This window comes from Tetrapisispora phaffii, chromosome 5, assembly GCF_000236905.1.
Source record: "Tetrapisispora phaffii CBS 4417 chromosome 5, complete genome".
Taxonomy (NCBI): Eukaryota; Fungi; Ascomycota; class Saccharomycetes; order Saccharomycetales; family Saccharomycetaceae; genus Tetrapisispora; species Tetrapisispora phaffii.
The window spans coordinates 754973-773408 of NC_016524.1; the positions used below are offsets into that span (position 1 = coordinate 754973).

At 32.2% G+C, this 18436-nt stretch overlaps 7 protein-coding genes and 2 non-coding genes across 9 annotated transcripts, besides 3 other annotated features; 4 read left to right on the forward strand and 5 right to left on the reverse strand.

The window, feature by feature from the left end:
- Window positions 1-270: 270 nt before the first annotated feature.
- On the reverse strand, window positions 271-2955 carry TPHA0E03570 (uncharacterized protein; the record flags this gene model as incomplete). Its single annotated transcript, XM_003685833.1, has 1 exon — window positions 271-2955. One exon carries the CDS (start codon window positions 2953-2955, stop codon window positions 271-273), a length of 2685 nt encoding a protein of 894 aa, XP_003685881.1.
- Window positions 2956-5876: 2921 nt separating this feature from the next.
- On the forward strand, window positions 5877-5949 carry TPHA0Etrna4T. Its single transcript has one exon. It is a non-coding gene; the product is annotated as a tRNA-Thr (tRNA).
- A 529-nt stretch (window positions 5950-6478) lies between these two features.
- TPHA0Etrna6K lies at window positions 6479-6574 on the reverse strand. Its single transcript has 2 exons — window positions 6537-6574; window positions 6479-6515 (listed from the first exon to the last, which is right to left on the reverse strand). It is a non-coding gene; the product is annotated as a tRNA-Lys (tRNA).
- Window positions 6575-7453: 879 nt separating this feature from the next.
- On the forward strand, window positions 7454-9547 carry RCY1 (Rcy1p; the record flags this gene model as incomplete). Its single annotated transcript, XM_003685834.1, has 1 exon — window positions 7454-9547. One exon carries the CDS (start codon window positions 7454-7456, stop codon window positions 9545-9547), a length of 2094 nt encoding a protein of 697 aa, XP_003685882.1.
- Window positions 9548-9568: 21 nt separating this feature from the next.
- TPHA0E03595 (homeobox domain-containing protein) lies at window positions 9569-9976 on the forward strand (the record flags this gene model as incomplete). Its single annotated transcript, XM_003685835.1, has 3 exons — window positions 9569-9631; window positions 9687-9848; window positions 9947-9976. 3 exons carry the CDS (start codon window positions 9569-9571, stop codon window positions 9974-9976), a joined length of 255 nt encoding a protein of 84 aa, XP_003685883.1.
- Window positions 9584-10034: a sequence feature (X region).
- Window positions 10031-10782, reverse strand: MATALPHA2 (homeodomain mating type protein alpha2; the record flags this gene model as incomplete). Its single annotated transcript, XM_003685836.1, has 2 exons — window positions 10031-10664; window positions 10721-10782. 2 exons carry the CDS (start codon window positions 10780-10782, stop codon window positions 10031-10033), a joined length of 696 nt encoding a protein of 231 aa, XP_003685884.1.
- Window positions 10035-11606: a sequence feature (Yalpha region).
- TPHA0E03620 (uncharacterized protein) lies at window positions 11096-11683 on the forward strand (the record flags this gene model as incomplete). The annotated part of the gene is made up of 1 exon (XM_003685837.1): window positions 11096-11683. One exon carries the CDS (start codon window positions 11096-11098, stop codon window positions 11681-11683), a length of 588 nt encoding a protein of 195 aa, XP_003685885.1.
- Window positions 11607-11818: a sequence feature (Z region).
- Window positions 11684-13399, reverse strand: SWI6 (transcriptional regulator SWI6; the record flags this gene model as incomplete). The annotated part of the gene is made up of 1 exon (XM_003685838.1): window positions 11684-13399. One exon carries the CDS (start codon window positions 13397-13399, stop codon window positions 11684-11686), a length of 1716 nt encoding a protein of 571 aa, XP_003685886.1.
- A 1590-nt stretch (window positions 13400-14989) lies between these two features.
- Window positions 14990-18403, reverse strand: KCC4 (serine/threonine protein kinase; the record flags this gene model as incomplete). The annotated part of the gene is made up of 1 exon (XM_003685839.1): window positions 14990-18403. The coding sequence occupies one exon, from the start codon at window positions 18401-18403 to the stop codon at window positions 14990-14992; it is 3414 nt and encodes a 1137-aa protein (XP_003685887.1).
- Between the last annotated feature and the right edge of the window lie 33 nt (window positions 18404-18436).

The window sequence follows — 18436 nt, forward strand, 5'->3', positions numbered from 1 at the left end:
TAGTTAAGGTGTCATTGATCCAATAAAGTGTTCATTTCTTAGTTAAGTATTGTCCTTATATGTAACTTGATGAACTAGCTTTTATATTATTGAAGATATTTATCTATGTTAATCGTATCTAACGATGACCTCAAGGATGAGAACCTTATAAGTTTAGGTATGCTTACAGTATTATAAAACAACTACATTATAATAGATCTATCAAATTGTGTTTTATACATGTGTGAATATATTTTACTATTATCAGTTATATGCGTTAATTTGCTATTTTTAAGAAGTTTTACCCTTCAATACTGTCGACATGATACCGTAACCAATAGTGATAACACACAAAAATGCTAACAATGAACAAGGTACACCTCTTGTAATAAATGTATTCATTGACAAGTAACGGTTACCTTTCTTGTCAACCATAGATATAGCAGTAACATTTGGGAAACCTGACGAGGCTAATCCCATACCACAGGAAGACAATAGACAACAACCGAAGATTAAAATTGGAGCACTTTTGGGATCACTTAAAGCATCGCCCACCTCTTGTACTAATGGTATAATAATGATTGCAGAGACAGTATGAGATACGAAAGTGCCTATAACTAACATTAAGATGCCGAAAATACATAAAATTGCGTAGGTACCATCGTTCTGAATTTTTCTTTGTAAAGCCAAAGCAACTGTTGATAATAAACCTGATGAAGACACAGCAGAACCCAATGCAATACCACCCATTGCTAAAACAACAATGGACCAAGGAAATGTATTCAGATCATTTGTGTTTAGTAATCCGGAACCGAAGAAAACAACAATTGGTAGTAAAGCAATAATACCTGAAGAACCAAAGGCACTTTCAATTTGGGATTCAACACACCATAATAAAATAGTAGCCAAAGTCATACCAACAATAAAATATTGCTTCAATGTAAATTTGCTTCTAATTGGAATAAATTTTTCGATTTTTGATGTGTTAATTTTGAATGTCAAGCACATTAAACCCCAAGCTAATAACAGTGATATTATACCTGTAGGGATTGAAATAGCAAAAAACTGACCCCAGCCGATACCATACTCAGCTAAGTATTCCATCGAAATAATATTTTGTGGAGAAGAAATTGGAGAAGCCATACCACCGAGATTGGCAGCAAGTGCAATCCCCAAGACTAAAGCTTTTCCAAAAGGTGAAGTTGAATCTAGATCATCTAACAATGGAGTTAATAATGAATAAGTAAGAACTGGAGCAGCTACATTGGAAATCCACATAGATAAGAAGAAAACAACACTCATAGCCATTAATAAAACATTTCTAGGTTTAGTGCCAGCAAATGCCAGTAGCCACGACGCTAGGATTTTGGCAATATCATATTGAGCCAAGACTTCACCTAAAGTGAAACCTGCCAGTAAAATAACAATAGTTGATGACCACATTGCACCTAGGATAGTAGATGAAGATTCTGCAGCAGATTTTACAGTACCATCGTCATTCTTTAAAACTTTAAACAACACAGTTAGAAAAGGAACCAACAATGCAGTCGCGTATAATGGGATAGCTTCAGTTGCCCATAATAGAGCAACACATTCTAGTAATGCCATGCAACGGTGTTCAACAGGATCATTAAATGTTTTGACACCTAATAAAATTGCAGTAAATGTGAAAATGAAGGCCAATTTGAATGCTTTCCAAGTGAAAAATAGTTTCGGAATCTTCAAAGAAGATAATTCCCATTTATAAATGTTAATTGGAGACTTTAGTTCATATGAGTAATATTCTAGCTTCAACTTATTTTTTTGAGCTTTTGCTGTGGCATCTGGTGCTGCTACTAAACCTGTAAAGATATTTTGTTGAGATGCTAGGCCCAGCATATCTTTCCAGGTTGTACTTCTGACCCAAACAATATGATCATGTAATGATTGTTTTAATTCTTTTTCACAGCTTTCAATATCAAACGTTTGACCAGTAATTATTGAATAAAATTCTATTAAGGAAAATATTCTATCATTTAAAATGTTTAACACAGCATCTTGGAAAACGTAGGTATCCTTAAAGAATTCGCCAGATTCGATTAACTCTGCTCTTATGTTCATTTTCAAAACTTTATCGAATTTCTTTGAAATTTTACTAAAACCGATTCTGTTAAGTTCGATAAATGATTTTATTTGACATAAATCAATGTATAAATTTACAATTGACTGTTTTAGTAGAGATTTTCTTTGTGATTTAACATTGAATTGAGAATAATTCAGTAATGCAGTATGATCGTTATTATCTTCAGCGTAGTCATCTTCATCTTCATCTTCTTCGAAGTCAACTGAGTTTATATCGGGAGCAGATTCTCCAGTGTCGGTGAATCTACTTCTCAATTCGTTGGTTAGTGAGTTTGGTCTAGAATGCAAAGTTTGAATCTCTTCATTTTGTTCATTTACTGATCTTAAATTATGAATACCTTCTTTTTCCAAATCTTTAATTAGATGGGATAATTTATCATAAAATTTAGTTTCAGTTCTTTTATAAAAATCATCAACTTTTACTTTGTCTTCAAGCAATGCTTTAATGAAAATATCATGCGAATTACTTCCAATAGAATTACTTTCTAAACTATTTATTGACGAGTTAGTTAAAGAATTTTTTCTATCGTTCTTATCTGTTTTATCAAATATAGATGGTTTATATTTTTTTAAGGTATTATTTATTTTTTCTTTTCTTGATGAGCCTGTTTTGCCATTGCTTGACGAACTACGCAATTCACTTAATTCAAAAGTTTCTTCTCTAATAACGTCATCCTTAATGGGATTGGTTTTTGAAGGAAGTTTTTCAATTTCATTAGATTTAAAATTTTCATCTTGATTATGCAATTCTTCAGTCTGGAGAGAATAAATTAAATCTTTTAATTTATTATAATCCATATAATGGCTTTGCCATTCTGGAACAGCATTATATTTTAAGAAATAAGAGAATTTCATATTATTTCTTGAGCAGCAGTATGGCTATTTTTACTTTATTTTTTTATGCTATAGTTCAAGAAATATTTAGTTTTATGATCGAAGAGGGAGAGTAAAGGTATTAAGACGGATAACCAATAGGTGATCTTTAAATATGATTCCGAATATTTTAACCACTTTTTTCAATCAATCGAAAAACAAAAAAGTCGACTAGATTTCGAAAGCAAAAATTGTATGTAAGTTTTTTGTGACTACTATTAGTGTTGTTAGTTTAATTAATACATTCTTAGTAGTTCCACCTTTTGCAATTTTCATTCGTACATATAGTCCGCACATATTTTTTTTCATATTGTCAATGTAGCAAAAACATCAGCTTTAAAAGTGCCAATATAAACGTCGTTATGTTAACGTATATTAATGTAATTGATTTAAAGTCATAATAAAGTATAATAACATAATAGAGCATTAAAGCAAAAGCTTATAATTTTTCAGTGGGGATCGGATACTTCGATATGCGAAACCCATTTATCTAATCAAAATAATACATTTGTTTCTTAAGTGTTAGTAGTAATCTATTGTAAAAATTGCTTGCGTACGACTAATTTATAGGGCAATGTTTCAAGTATGTTATATTGTAAAACGCGTAAAAGAATGTCGCTACCATGTATTATACCTTTTTTTGCGGACGTACAGAGATAAGCCCCTCTCTAGCTATCCACTAATTTATCCGAAACCAACTACCCCACGTGGGTGTCACCAAAATAGCATTCCTATGAGCGGATCTCTTTTTCGTTTTCTTTTTTGTGAAGATTGGAAATGTGAGCGCCGGCTACGGGCAATTGTTCCACGGGACGTCAAATGTGGCTTGCTATTTTCTCGTTCTGGTTCTGCTTCCTCCGTGGGATCTGATCTCCAGAATTCTCACAAATGTAATTCCATTTTGCTCCTCAATAGATCCGAAGCACGTGCTTTTTTGATACAAGAACATCCCTTTTTTCTCGTTTTCTGTTTTTCCCTAACAATACAGCACAGCACTAGATATGTATTTTTAGAAATAAAAACAGAAATTAGCCGCCCATAGAATTTACGTTTTCTGTTGCTATGTTATGAAATCATTTCTATCTGTACGTATTGACACACGACGCTCTTATTATGCGTTTTATGAAGTTGTTCTATATGTGGGGAATGAAATCTATATAGGGAAAAGTAGTTTATTCTTCAGTTTAAAAGCACTCTCTTTTTATACCTTTTTATTTTTTTTAGCTGGCTGGAGGTGTTGAGGGAGCTGCATATAGTTTAAAAGTACCACGTTTAATAGTTAATATACCAGCACTAATTCGAAATCTTTATATGTTTTATGGGTCTGAAAGTTAATTCGTTTTAACGAATGTTGTTTACTCGAACTGGGGTTTGTCCAACTCACATTTCTTAAAGCTGATATCGTAATGTAATGAGGTGGTTCGGTAGGACAGGATTGTTGATATTATATTACTTCGTATTATGAGTTATGATTTTTTAATTTGTTTCTTTTACATAAACTATAAATAACTATTTCATAGAATTGATATATATACGGTATGCAATGGGAAGGTTCTATTGAAGTGAATGTCTGGAGAAACAACCGTTGGAGCAGCGATTGGTTCAATGGTGTTGGTATTGACTGGATGGTTAAGTTGGTCGTTAGTGTTTATAATATGTACGTAATTATTGTAATGTTTAATCTGTTTCATTCTCTTATTACATAATCCACAAATAATAAATACTATTACAATAGTATTATACACTGTTGCATTCGAGACTTAAGTATCGTCATGTTGTGTTCCTTTTATATGTCAGTTTATTTGAATTCATTTATTAAACGACAGGTCAAATAAACGGGTTAAACGATAAATAGACTGAAGTAACTAAACGATCGTTCATTAATCTTGAACCTAGTTTCACGCTACTACTTGTAATTCGTCTTTACAACTAAGGGATCTGTTAGAATTAATGTAGTATATGTGACAGAACTAAGTGTTTATGACACTTTGAGTTCAGAACCAATTGATCACTTTGCTCAACAGTGTTATTCATTGCTTTAATATATTAAAATATGGTTAAATTGTATACTATATAATTAGATTAATCTCTCTGGTCTTGGACCTGGATCAATGAATTGTTAACTATTGGTTACCGGGGTTTATATATACATAATATTTCAACCTACCGTTCTGTCCACTCGAGACGACGTCGTCGAGTTGAACACGTATGGCAGACTGATGGTTCTACAGTACTATTTATGCATTAGAAATTCTGCTATTACATTCTCCTGAGGACTTATTGTTTCAGTTTTACAACAATAGTCTCGTATAGAGGTAATATCCGGTATCGTATAGTCACTTATACGACCAGTGTCATTTCCAACAATCGTATAGTCACTTACATGACCAGTGACATTTCCAACACACTTACTAATGGGAAAGAAGGTTCTGGAATAAGCTTTCAAATTATAGATGAAAACTTTACACTTCAATGTAAATGGCTACGTGATAAACACAGAAGTACAATACAACACTAAAGATCTTAGGAGAATGACTGAGCACGTACTGTGTTCACTCAAGTATCAGATAAACTCATATAGAAGGAGGACATCTTACTCTATTTAGAATTGTTTAACCTTACTAATAGAAGACCAATCGATTATTTAACTATTACGAAGATGGACTACTCGAAAGCAACTGAAGTGAATAGTGACACTAACTTTGAGGTTGATTTTAACGAACATAAGCTTGTTTCTCCACAGGATAATAGATACCATCACTTCTGTTATAAATCTAAGATTCCTGACAAGTCCAATGTCATTTCTAGTACTAACAGTCTTACATCAGCTTACCGATTATCTTGCATCCTCAGAAAAAGCATCTGTTTATATTAATCATAATAAGGACCCATCGCTTTTCTTAGCTTCTATGGCCAAGTTGGTAAGGCGCCACACTAGTAATGTGGAGATCATCAGTTCGGCTCTGGTTGGAAGCATATCTTTTTATAAGAATAAAGGCATTCCAATTTTAGTTTTTAATCTATTCATATTTTTACTATTGGTAGTAGTAGTTTTTATTATTATTATTTAACTAAAGGTGGTATTAGGATTAATTTATTATTTTAAATTCAACTATTGATATTATTTATTTTTAGTACTAAGAAATATCATTTAAAATGATGTTTGGAAAAATATTAACCATTAAATATTATAGTCTTTAATATAAATATTAATTTTTGGGACAAATTAATTATTGTGAAATTTTGTGTTTCTTAGTGACACTTCTAATGTAATACTTATAAAAATTAGAAGATCCAAAGAGAAGCATATAGTTTCTCTGTTAAGTGACCTATTTCAACTGAAGTTGTTATAAAATTCTTTATTCTTAAACTTTATGATGGTGTCATTATGGTAGTGGTTGACAACTGACATTGCGCAGTTTTGACAAGCTTGAAGACTTTACAGTTGCATCACTATTTGATGGTAATTATGTTATTGAGATGTAAAAATTAGAAAAAAAAAGAACTCCTCATAGGGGGCTCGAACCCCTGACATTTCGGTATCCTTGGTTTAAACATGATGTTTAAAAGCCGAACGCTCTACCAACTGAGCTAACAAGGATGAGTTCTTGTCGATTCCAAAAAAATGGGGTATCTAAATAGTAGGTGTTTTGGCCGAATGTTAACAAAAAGTCCAAAAGTTCAAAGTCATCATTTTTTTAATTTTTTTTGGTCTTCACATTGTAATGCCGCTTAAAATTGACTTTAGTAGGTTTTTTTTTTGAATCTATGAAGTATATGGCAATCATTAAGCTTATTGTTTCAAATAAGCTGCTAAATGTTTTAATAGAACTCAGTAAACGTCAATTTAAAAGCTTTTATAACCAATACTTATAAAGAAAGGCATTTTGGTATTCTTATATTATCTGTTAAGGTTTTTTGCTTATTTTAGGAAAAATATTGTAGTGTTATTTTTTTGAAATTTGCCGCTGAGCTTTTTCAGAACTATAAAAGGGTGCCTATTTTTGTTAGAAAGATTCTCTTTTAATTATCGTCTATTTTAGCAACTTTAATAGCTTTTCTTTAATATGTTATTTTTCTTTTGAGTTAATATTCTGTTTTGATTTTTTTGTTTCTAAGTTACAATTATTCTTATTTTAAGAGGACGAATTTTACGTTGGAAATTAAGGCAAACTGTCAAAATTAAAGTTTTGACATTTAAATATATCTTCATTATTTAATGAAAATTTATTAATTGATTTAATCAACCTGTTTGTAAATATTCTTTAGTTTACAGTACTCACATTGAATTTTTTTTTGATTTTTGTTATTAATTTGTGAATTTTTTTAATTTCAAGTTTTTTTTAAGCGTTAAGTTTCTAGATATAAATGTGAAAGTTCTTAATCTATAAGAGCATTGTTCAATGATCTGTGGTAATGATATGTTTCTATAAGAGTTTTTCATCGCAAACAAAAACATTATAGCAAGTTTTATTCATCGATGGAGGGAATATTAAAAGTTCGCAATATTGTTGTTGAAATAGCATCTGATTTGAATCCCACTGATTATTTAAATTTCAAAGCTGTGAACAAAAATGTCTATAATGAAATTTTATCAGACGAGGTAGACCAAACTTATTGGTCCAAGAGGCTACAATTATTAGACTTGAAGGAAACTCAAGAAAATATAACTGATGATCAATTTGCGAATTTAACGGCAGTAGATATTTTTGATAAAATTGTTAACTTCAATAAAAAACAAAGTAAACATATTTATATTAAATTTTATGGATGTTTCAAGGACTATTGCGATAAATTGAGCAATAGTGATTTAGGTACTTTGTTTTCAGCAGAAGAGGAGAATGACCCTGTTTTAGAAGCTAAGGTATTAATGAATATTTATAGATTCAATGCTTCTAATGATGTGGAAGATAGTTATTATGGTAAAGTTAAGGAGCAGTTGGATATAGTGAAGGAGCTATTTGTTAATTCTGTTTTGAAGGAGTTGGAAAAGAATTATAAATTGAAAAACTATGAAGAAGTCAGTAAGTTTATGGGTGTTCTTTTCCTAGTTAAGGAATCTACAGTAGCAGTTGATTTTTTTAATTCTGAGTTTGATACAGAGTACACAATATCCTTACCTGATAATATTTTCAAGGAAATAAATACATTAATTATTGATAATCAAAGTTTGAGCAATTTAATTGAAGATGAGAGTAGTGCCGATCATTCTATGAAGTTTAAGAGGATGAAAGTTTTAAATAAAAGTTTAGTGAAAGAGTCATTAGGTAAGATATTTGAGTATATATTTAATGTTGTTGATGTCGTTTACCAGGTTTTTGGTGATAATTATGACAACGGGAGATTTGTGGTTGAGAAATATATTGGATATTTTATGGATCTTGTTGATATTCACTTTGAAGAGAAGGAGAACTTAATGGAATTACCAAAATTTTATAAATTGACAAATGAAGCTATTGATGCTGTTTTTGGTGAAGAAGAATATTTTAAAAAGTTAATTAAAGATGATATTGATGTGCATTTAAAATCGAAGAAGGAGTACTATTTAGAGACTATTCCATCATTTTTTAACCAACAGCTTAAAGATCTAAGAACAAATCCTGTCAAGAAAGAAGATGATAAAGTTAAGAAAAGTAAAGATGATTCTTTAAGATTGGCAACACTTTTTAAGAAGAAACCAAATGACAAGGATGAGATTACAGAACAGGAAATGCCTAAGGTTGACGTTAAAAGTTTAGTTAATGTTGAGTATTATGAAAATGTTCTGAAGCTTTCTGAACAAGTTTTAGACGATATTGATCAATTTGGTGGAGATAAGAAGAAAATATATGATATAATAGTGAAAAGGATAAGTGTTGATGGGATAAGGCATGAATACAAGGGAGTTGTTGGGGAGTTGGGTCGAGGGGAGATTGGATTAGTTATGTTTACGGAGGTTGTTAATATTTGGGATATGATAGTACATAAAGTGGTTGTGTTTGAGGGTCGATCTGAGGAGGGTCGACTTGAAATGTTGTTGGACGAGATTGTAGGGGAGGGATTGAACATTGGGATTAGCAAGATGATGAGAGAAGTGGAGAATATATTGCTGGGGGTAGCTTACAATCAACAGCAAGTGATTGATGTTGAAGCGACGGAAGCAGCGCATAAAGTGATCGACCTATTAAAGCAAAATTGTTTCTTACTGAAAGGAGAAGCGATCGCAGAAGTGTTTCAACAAGAAATAGGCGAGAGGTTATTCAATGAGCTGGTAAAACTCATCAAGAGATCAACCATCTCAACGCAAGGTGCTTTGTATTTAATATCTGATTTGAATCTTTACTATGATTTTATTACATATAAACTTAAACAAAAGAACATAGTGCCTTTATTTGCTGGACTTAAATCAATTGGGCAATTGTTTTTAATTTCTACCAACGACTCCAAAGAACTAGGAAAAATGATTGCGGCCGGTTCACAAGGGATCTTTTCCCAAGAAGAAATTTATGAATTTGTTCAAAGACGGAGCGATTGGTTTAAAGTGAAACGAGATGTAGAAAAAGCAATATATGGCTTAGATTGTATACTTATATAACATAAATAGATCAACCAACCAATGTCAATGTCAATCGAACTTACCTTAGAATCATTACAGAATGCTTGCAAAGATATACTCTCAGTATGTGTTGTGTTTTAATTCTTTTTTGTATATTTACTAACAAGAATAACAACAGATTTATAACGAATCCTCGAGTGACCATCGAAAAAAGTTTTTACCAAAGGAAGCACGTTTGTTTTTGGAACGAGTCTTTGAGAAGAAGCAGTCTTTAAATTCAAAAGAACGGGATGCTATAGCCAAAAAGTGTGGTCTAACTCCTCTACAAGTCAGAGTTTGGGTATGTATCGCTATCACAGCTCTATTTTTTCGTCCATAGATATCCTTTTTTTCTGCCTATTTATAACTATTTACTAACAACAGCAACATTCAAAACAGTTCATCAACAAGCGCATGAGGACCAAGTGAACTCAAGCACCAACCACTCCACATAATCCACAAATCCCTTCTAGATGCTGGACATTAAGAAGTAATTGTCTTATTATCACGTAGTAATGCTGACACCTCTGGTGATATCGTTATAGATTTCTCTTTTCTTCTTCTATTTGAGATCCAATTTTTAACCTGTATTCTTGATAGAGATGTCTTACTCATTAGTAATTTAATATTAATTTCATTTAGATATGGGTTTTTTCTGTGATCCATATACCAATCTTCTAAGTATTGCACATTTTTTTTAGGTAGTCTATGACCTCTATAGGATTTGTTATTCTTCTTATTATTATTCATCATATCTTGTGTTATTACATTAAATACAAGTATACTGTTTTTATCTTCATTGTCAGATGAGTTACAGCTTGAATTAGTTTCAGAATTATCACTGGTGCCAGACTCGTATTTGATAATTTCATTTTCTTTATTCTCTTTATCATTTTCTTGTTTACAACTTTTTACCATTAATGTTAATGTTGTACATAATTGATAAGTTGTTTTTACTAACATTATTTCTTCTTTCTTTAATTCTTGTTGTTTTACTACGGTAGTCAAATATAATAGTATATCCTGTAATTCTCTATGGTCAGCTTCTGTTAAATCAGTAATGGTATCTGGTAGTTTAGTGCATAAATTAGATAGTGTTATATTTATTTGTTGTAGTCTATATTTTAGTTAGTAAATTTTCTTCAAATAAAAATTAAATATAGTAATTCATACTTTTCTGTTAGATTATAATGTTGAGAGGGATTTAATAATTTGTTTATTGGGATTTTATTCATGATTTGTTAGTTGTTTTCTTATTTATTGTTATATTATTTATGATAGTATATTTAATTAAATATTGTTGTCTTTATATACTTTCCTAAATATCTCATATTATTTAGTTTTTATTTTTTACTATAAAGATCTAAGAGAAATTAATGCGCATCTGCTGTTTCATATTTTCTTAAGTGGAAAACCATGTAAAAATTTGCATCAATATTATTTAGGGAATGTTTAGTATATAAACAGCTTACTTGTTTCAGATTTATATAATCTTTTAATATACTTGATAAAATAATCACAAAACTCTAACAGTCTATAAATAAAATAATGTCTTCTGTTTCTACTTGGTCAAAACAACCACTATTCAAAGTTTCTTTGAATAAGAAAAGAATTAGAAGTATAAAGATTAAAACACATAAAAACAATGTCCAGTTAAAGAAGCAAAGATCTCATCAGTTTATAGCAGAGAATTTTAAGCTAAAGATACCTTATCCTCCCACATGTCTACTTAGGAGTATAGATGCTGAGTTACGTAGGATAGAGATTAAGAAGAGTATAGTAGCACAAGACGTTAATTCTTTATTTAATGTAGAGTTGACATGGGATGAAGATAATGTATTATCCGATGATGATATTAATGATGATATAGCGTATATAAACTACTCTTCAGAAGAAGAACTACTTTTTAAAAAGTCTTTGAACTCTTTTATTGCATTTAGAGCATATAATGCTCAATTTGGAAATGGCCTTAATCAACACCTACTATCTCATTTACTATCACTAGCTTGGCATTCAGCACCAGAACAACATCATGTTTGGGACGTCTTCGCGCAACAATTTAATTTTGTCAAGCCCAAGTGTGGGTTTGTGGAGTGGGTAGGGCAAACATATGAGCGGGAGTGGTGTACCGAATAATTAGATACGTGCGTGCTTTTTCAAAAAATGTTGCATTTCGTCTGTATCGACATCTTGTGGATCCTCGGAGGAAATGGCCTGCAACAATCCATCAAGCATAGCATCAACTTTATGCTCCTCAATCTTTAAACACAGAGACAACACTCTTCGAAATTTCCCTTCTAAATCACTCTGCTTCTCTTCGATCCCTTCCAGTATCCTACTAAGCTGCTCGTTGTATCTTTTTTGCGCTTCATTATGAATATTCAGAGCATTTAGTTGAGCGATTGATAACGACGATGGTTCTTGAGATTCCAATGACTCAATATTAAGGTCATCGTCCATTTCAATCTCGACTTCATCTTTATCTAGTTCCATATCTATATATTTATTTAAGTTATTAATTTGCTCTAATAAAATTATCGATTGATCAAAACCTTGTCTGGCTTCAACCAACGACTCTCGACTCGCGGCCAACACTGTTCTCTTTTCATTTAATTCTTCATGCAATAACGCTAACACTTTATTATTCTTCTTAACCTCCTCCTCGTAATCTGACTTAATATTACCAAGGAGACTTGTTATATTGTTTAGAATGTCTTGCGCCTCTTTGGTATGCGTTTCTGGATTTGGTTCACGATTTCCAAGTGATGCCATATTATTGGATATATTGTCAACTAAGTCACATTCCTTATACTTATTGTCCTTAAAATCTAAAGCATTCAAACCGGAGTTGTTCTTTATGCTTGGATCTGTGCCGTAATCCATCAACGTCTCTACAAGAGATGACGATCCGATCTTGGCTGCAATATTTAGACTGGTGTCACCATTATTATCGCAAACATTTAACATGTTTGCGATAATCCATTTCAAGTTCAATTCTTTTAAGACATGGTTTTGGTTGTTAACCACATAGCCCATCAACACATCTAGATAATACTTGGATACAACCGAATATCCAGGTTGCCCAGACGCAAGAGCAATGTGATGGAAGATTGTTCTACCTTCTCTATCTACAACTAATAAACAAGGGAACAAATAATGCAACAACTTCTCGAACGTACCACGTTCATAGTTGTTTATACATTTGACTGCCTTCACTATAGCCGTTTGCCCATTATCATCGCCTATGAAAACATTAGCACCGTTCTTAACCAACGATTCAACCAAATCGACCTTACCGACAGACGCAAGCCAATGAAGCGGTGTGTTTCCAAATTCATCAACTTTCAAATTAAAATTCAACTCAACATTAGGATACATTTCATCAAGTTCTTTCAAAACAGAATAGAACTCACGTTTCTCATCTTGATCTTCTCCAACAACTTTTTGCAAAAACATCTCCAACTTTAACTGTTCTTCTTCGCTTGCTGCAAAACTAACTTCTTTTGCCTGGTGCAACTTCAATGGCTCAGATACAAACTCCTCATCCAACTTAATTTCACTATCATGCTTCTTACTGACTAGACCGTCAAAGAAAACCTTCAACTTTCCATCTTCATCACAAACCTCTAACAATTGAGCCGCCTTTTCCTCTGGAATCCATTTAGATCCATCCGCACTAGTCGCCACTAAAATGTTATAATGGGACAACAAATAATCATCACTGACATTCTGATAAGTAAACGTCTTCAACAATCTTAACACTGGTTCAAGTAAAAAATAACCATTATCAACATTCCGTTGCAAAGTGAAATCATGCAACTTGAATTGCCCAGAAACAGACACTATACTCATTTTTTGAGTAAAATCAACTGTACACTATACTAAAAGCAGCCTCCAGATATACTCTACCGGTCTCTATATTGCCATTAGCATAACACTTCAATTGAATCGAATAAATTTAAATCAATTATTATACTAGATTCTTATTGCCTACTTATATATCTATATAGCAGTCTATACTAATTAATACCAAAAGCAGACATACAGCGCCGTAACAAACGATTATTACAATAAATTACCTAAAACGGCAAAAATACAAAACTTACCCAAATCCGGGTGATTTTCTCCATTCCAGGGTTTACCAGGGTTGTTGCCAGCCCTATATTTAAACTCTCCAATGGCTCCAAACCCTTCATCCCGCGTCATGTTCCAGAAGGGTTCCAGTTTGAATGAAGCTGATTTCACTCCAAAAGCAGAGACATGTTGATGAAACTTTAAAATTTAACGAAACTTCCTAATTGGGAAATTCGCTATCCGCAGGTGAAACATTTTTTGAAAACTGCAAATCGATGAGTTTCGGATTAAGGTGAAAAAACCACAATATCATGTAGCAGTTACACATACGAAACAAATTCAAAACATTGAAGAAGGTTATTGAATTGATTAAACAACTGTTCGCAACACTCCTTCAAACTTAAAAGTATGAATGTTTTATATGGTTAATGTTCTTTACTTCACTGAAAAACATTTTGCAAAAAAACTCTTGTGGGTATGTGATTGACGTTTCAACTGTGTCACATCTGCAATATCATAACTCTCGACAGGCCTATTTGCTACTTTTCAATACATGACAGACTCTCAGAGTATATAAGTTGATTACAAACTCGATTAAATACTGTTTCCAGTTAAATTTATAATAACCTCTTGCATAAATATGATTCCATCCCTCTGTCATGACGAACAACTATCAAAACCAAACCGACAGAATTACAATTTTTCAAATATTCGCTTTGCTAGCGCCGCGACTGTCGTGCTCGAATGTCGTCCATAATAAACTACAAAAAAATCCATATATTAACATACCATACAAAGTAAAAGATATTTTTAACTCCAAATTTAATATAAATTACACCAAACGATAGCTCATCCAAAATTGACTATTCTTACACATTTCTGTACTCCAATTACTATTAAATCACCTTCTAAAATCATTTTTAAGTTTCATGTTTCTCAACAACATGACCCTCTTTTTTCTTAATATAAATAATTATTTAAAGTACAAGCTTATTGCTCTAAAAACGTCACAAATGTACGATTAATTAACATTTTTTAAAGTAATTCGACAAATAAATTAAAACAACAGAACAGAGTGTAATTCATTAAAAATTCCAACTTTTACATTATCTTTTAACTAAAACTTTATAATTTATCTTTTTATGTTTATCTGAACATATTGTCTCTACACTTTTTGTAACATTAAAAAAACTAACTAAAAGTAACAATATAATATTTCAAAAGTAAACAAAAGATTAATTAAAATAACAAGGTACTGTAATTAATATTAATCTCTCAGAAACATTGCACAAAAAATAACTTCATAAAATAAAATGTCCTATTACATAAAATAACAATCTATAAATTTAACTAACTTTAACTTAAGTATCATTTCTGTAGTACTCCCTCTTTGCTTAATACCTTCTCAATCTCCGAAGCAAGTCTTCTCATGGTCTTGCTAGACCCTGACTTCTTTCTAATGCCGATAACACTAAACTTTGATTCCGTAAACACACATAACTCAACGATAGTAGATCTCAAAGATAAAATATTATCATTTGATAACTTACCAACTATCATCTTCTTCTGCTTGTCGACTTTAACATCCTTCAAACCGTAGTTAGTCCAACCCTTTAATAAATTTTGTAAACCATTAAATAACTGCGTTTCTGTAACACTCGAGTACAAATTAACTTCAAATGCTCCTTTCGCAACAGTAGAATTTGACGACTTACCAGATATTTTTCTTAAGAACGAGGAAGTATTGCTAACTTTTTGTGATCCTGATGGACCCTTAGAAGTACTCTTGTTCTCAGCTCTTGTCTTATTGACAACCTTATTCAAAGGAGCCTCAACAACAGGCGAAGAGTTGACTTTGTCCTCCTCTGGGATCATTGATTTGACAGGTTTTGGTTCAGTTTTTTCATTTTTGCTGTATAATCCCAAACCTTCTGTTCCACTTTTAGATAAAATATTAGGAAATTTGTCTTCAAAAGACGACTCTTGCTTAGTATTACTATTAACGTTACTGAATCTATCAGCAAAATTTAACTTCATACTAACACTATTCTTCTCCTCTTCTTGCACTTTATCATCAACTTCTTTTGGTACCTCATCACTTACCTCTAATGGAGCTTCGTTCTTCTCTTCCAAGTAGTCATATTGAGAATCCTCAAAATTGAAACCTGGATCTTCTGTGACATCTTCATCTTCAACCGGATTTTCCTTGATCATATCAACTAAATTAGTGTATGACTGTTTACTTGAGTAAAAGGATAAAACAGACAATCTCTTATTAGATTCACTAAAATACTTGGACTTCCTAGTAAATTGAGGAACTTGAACTTCTGAAATTTTTCTTGGTTCGACATCTGAACTAAAATCTTTTAGATCAACAACTCCAATTGCATTTTTAGATAGAACTTGATTTTCGTTTGAAACATAACTAGTAGAAGCTATTCTTTCCTTTTCCTCTAGTTCTTTTTGTTTCTGCAGTTGTAATTGTCTTAGTCTCTTTCTTTCTTCATTAGCATTATTTAGCTCTTTATTAATATCAAAAGATGAACCCAAAAATTTAGATCTTCTAATTGTTTCTAAGATAGTTTTTTGATTATTCATTGTTAAATTTTCATCAACAGATGAATTATTATCCACATCTCCTAACTTCGAGAACATTAGGCCAGGATCCAACCTAGAAATCGGTCTGGTTTGGAGCGAAAAATTACGTTGACCTTTTTCATCAGTACCTCCATTTTTTACCGGCTCTGATACTGATCTGCTATTAATTGGATTCTCTTGTGTTTCATCATTTACAAAATTAAATTCATCTTTCAATAATCTAGCTTCTTCATCAATATCATTCTGAAGTTGTTCTTCTTCCTTATTCATTCTTGCTAGCTCTTTCTCTCTTCTTACGCGAGCTTCTTCTTTTGCTGCGGCTTCTGCTTCTTTCCTTTCTCTTTCCTCTTTTTGTTTAGCTTCAATTACTTTACGTTCTAATTCTTCTTTCTCTTTTCTAATTTTCTCGAATTTTTCATGTTCAAAAATTTCATCAATTAGTGTAGCAAAATCAGAACTAACTCGCTTAGTTTCTTTTTCAATGAATTCCCAATCATCATCTTCAGCTAATTTTGCATACGTTGACATAATTTTTGTAGTGACGGAACCTCTTTTATTATTTAGCAAAAAAGAATATCTTTTACTTAGTCTCGAACCTCTCTTGTTTTGATTACTAATTTTATTATAATCCTTTAACACATCGACAGGAATTGGTGGAGCTTCACTTTCTTTATTAATTAAATTTTGATTTGACGATCTTCTACTCCTTGGAGCTGGAGTAGGAGAACTACTATTACTTTGAGTATAGAGTCTTGAATTTCTTTTATTAGAAGATGAAAGACTTAAAGAAATTCTTTTGGAAGATGCAGGAGTAGTATTACTACTTGAGGGTAGCGATATGACATCTTTCGATGAACCACCAACCATTGCTATTTTATTATACGAAACAGGCTTTTTATGAGAGGAGGTAACACTAATCATAGAGTTTCTATTCTTTCTTCTACGTGGAACATTACCTTGATTTGAAGATGATGATGAAGAAGCTTTCATTAGAGATTGTCTTTTCCTCAATTGAGAATTTTTATGATTTTCCCTTTCAGTATCTTCCTTAAAACGATGCAACAATACATATAATGTTTTTTCTGCATTTGCACCAGGTTCTTTCAATTTCTTAATAATTTCATTTTTATCTTTACCATGCCATAAGACAGTTAAGTTTTGCAAAATTGATTCATCTATTTCAGTATCGACACCATTATTATCTGCCAATGGATTCAAATAAGTATCTTCTCTTGGTAGATCTCTGATAGTTTTCGAATCTTTGATATTCGGATATTTCTGCAGCAATGGGTGTTTCAATATTTCCCTTGTTTTAATTCTTTGTTTTGGATTTACAGTTAATATTTTTCCAATTAGATCTTGTGCCTCTAAAGAAAGTTCATCAGAGCCTGGCATCTCAAATTCACCTTTTTGAACCTTCAATAACAGATTTCTAATATTACCATCTTCTTCGTCGAAAGGCAATCTTCCTGTCAATAAAGCAAACAAAATCACACCACAAGACCAAATATCAGTCTCTAGACCATTGTAAGGTAAACCTGAGACGATTTCTGGCGCGGCATAATGAGGGGAACCACAAGAGGTCTCTAACAGTTTATCCTCTGTTTCCAATGCTGCCATACCGAAATCTGCGATCTTGATATTGGATTTGTGATCTAATAGGATATTTTCCGGTTTTAAATCACGATGCACAATCCCCAACGCATGACAATAGGACATACCTATTATAATCTGTCTGAAGAATCTAACAGCCTCATTTTCTGCCAATGGACCCTTCTCAACCAGTAAATTGAATAACTCCCCCTTCTCCGCATACTCTAGTACCATATACAAGTTGTTGTTAGTTTCCCAAACGTCGTATAGTCTCAACACATTTGTATGGTTCAACAGTTTCATAATGATGATTTCTCTTTCTATCCCATATGGCAAAGCCTCTTGGTTGTGTTGAACAGAACCGTTATTAACATCGGAGGCCGCTAGAGCCGAATTGTTATTATTATTACTATTAACCAAGTGGTCGAACACGGATTTCGAGATGATTTTAATTGCCGCCTGTTGGTTTGTCTGTTCATTAGTTGCCAATTGCACCTTCCCCGTACTTCCGAAACCCAGAGTTTCACCCAGTTTCCATGGACCTATATTGTTCCCAGTAACAGTGACGTCACTGATGTTAGCTTTAAGCATAGCGAATGAATCGACGTGTATGTGTACGTGTGT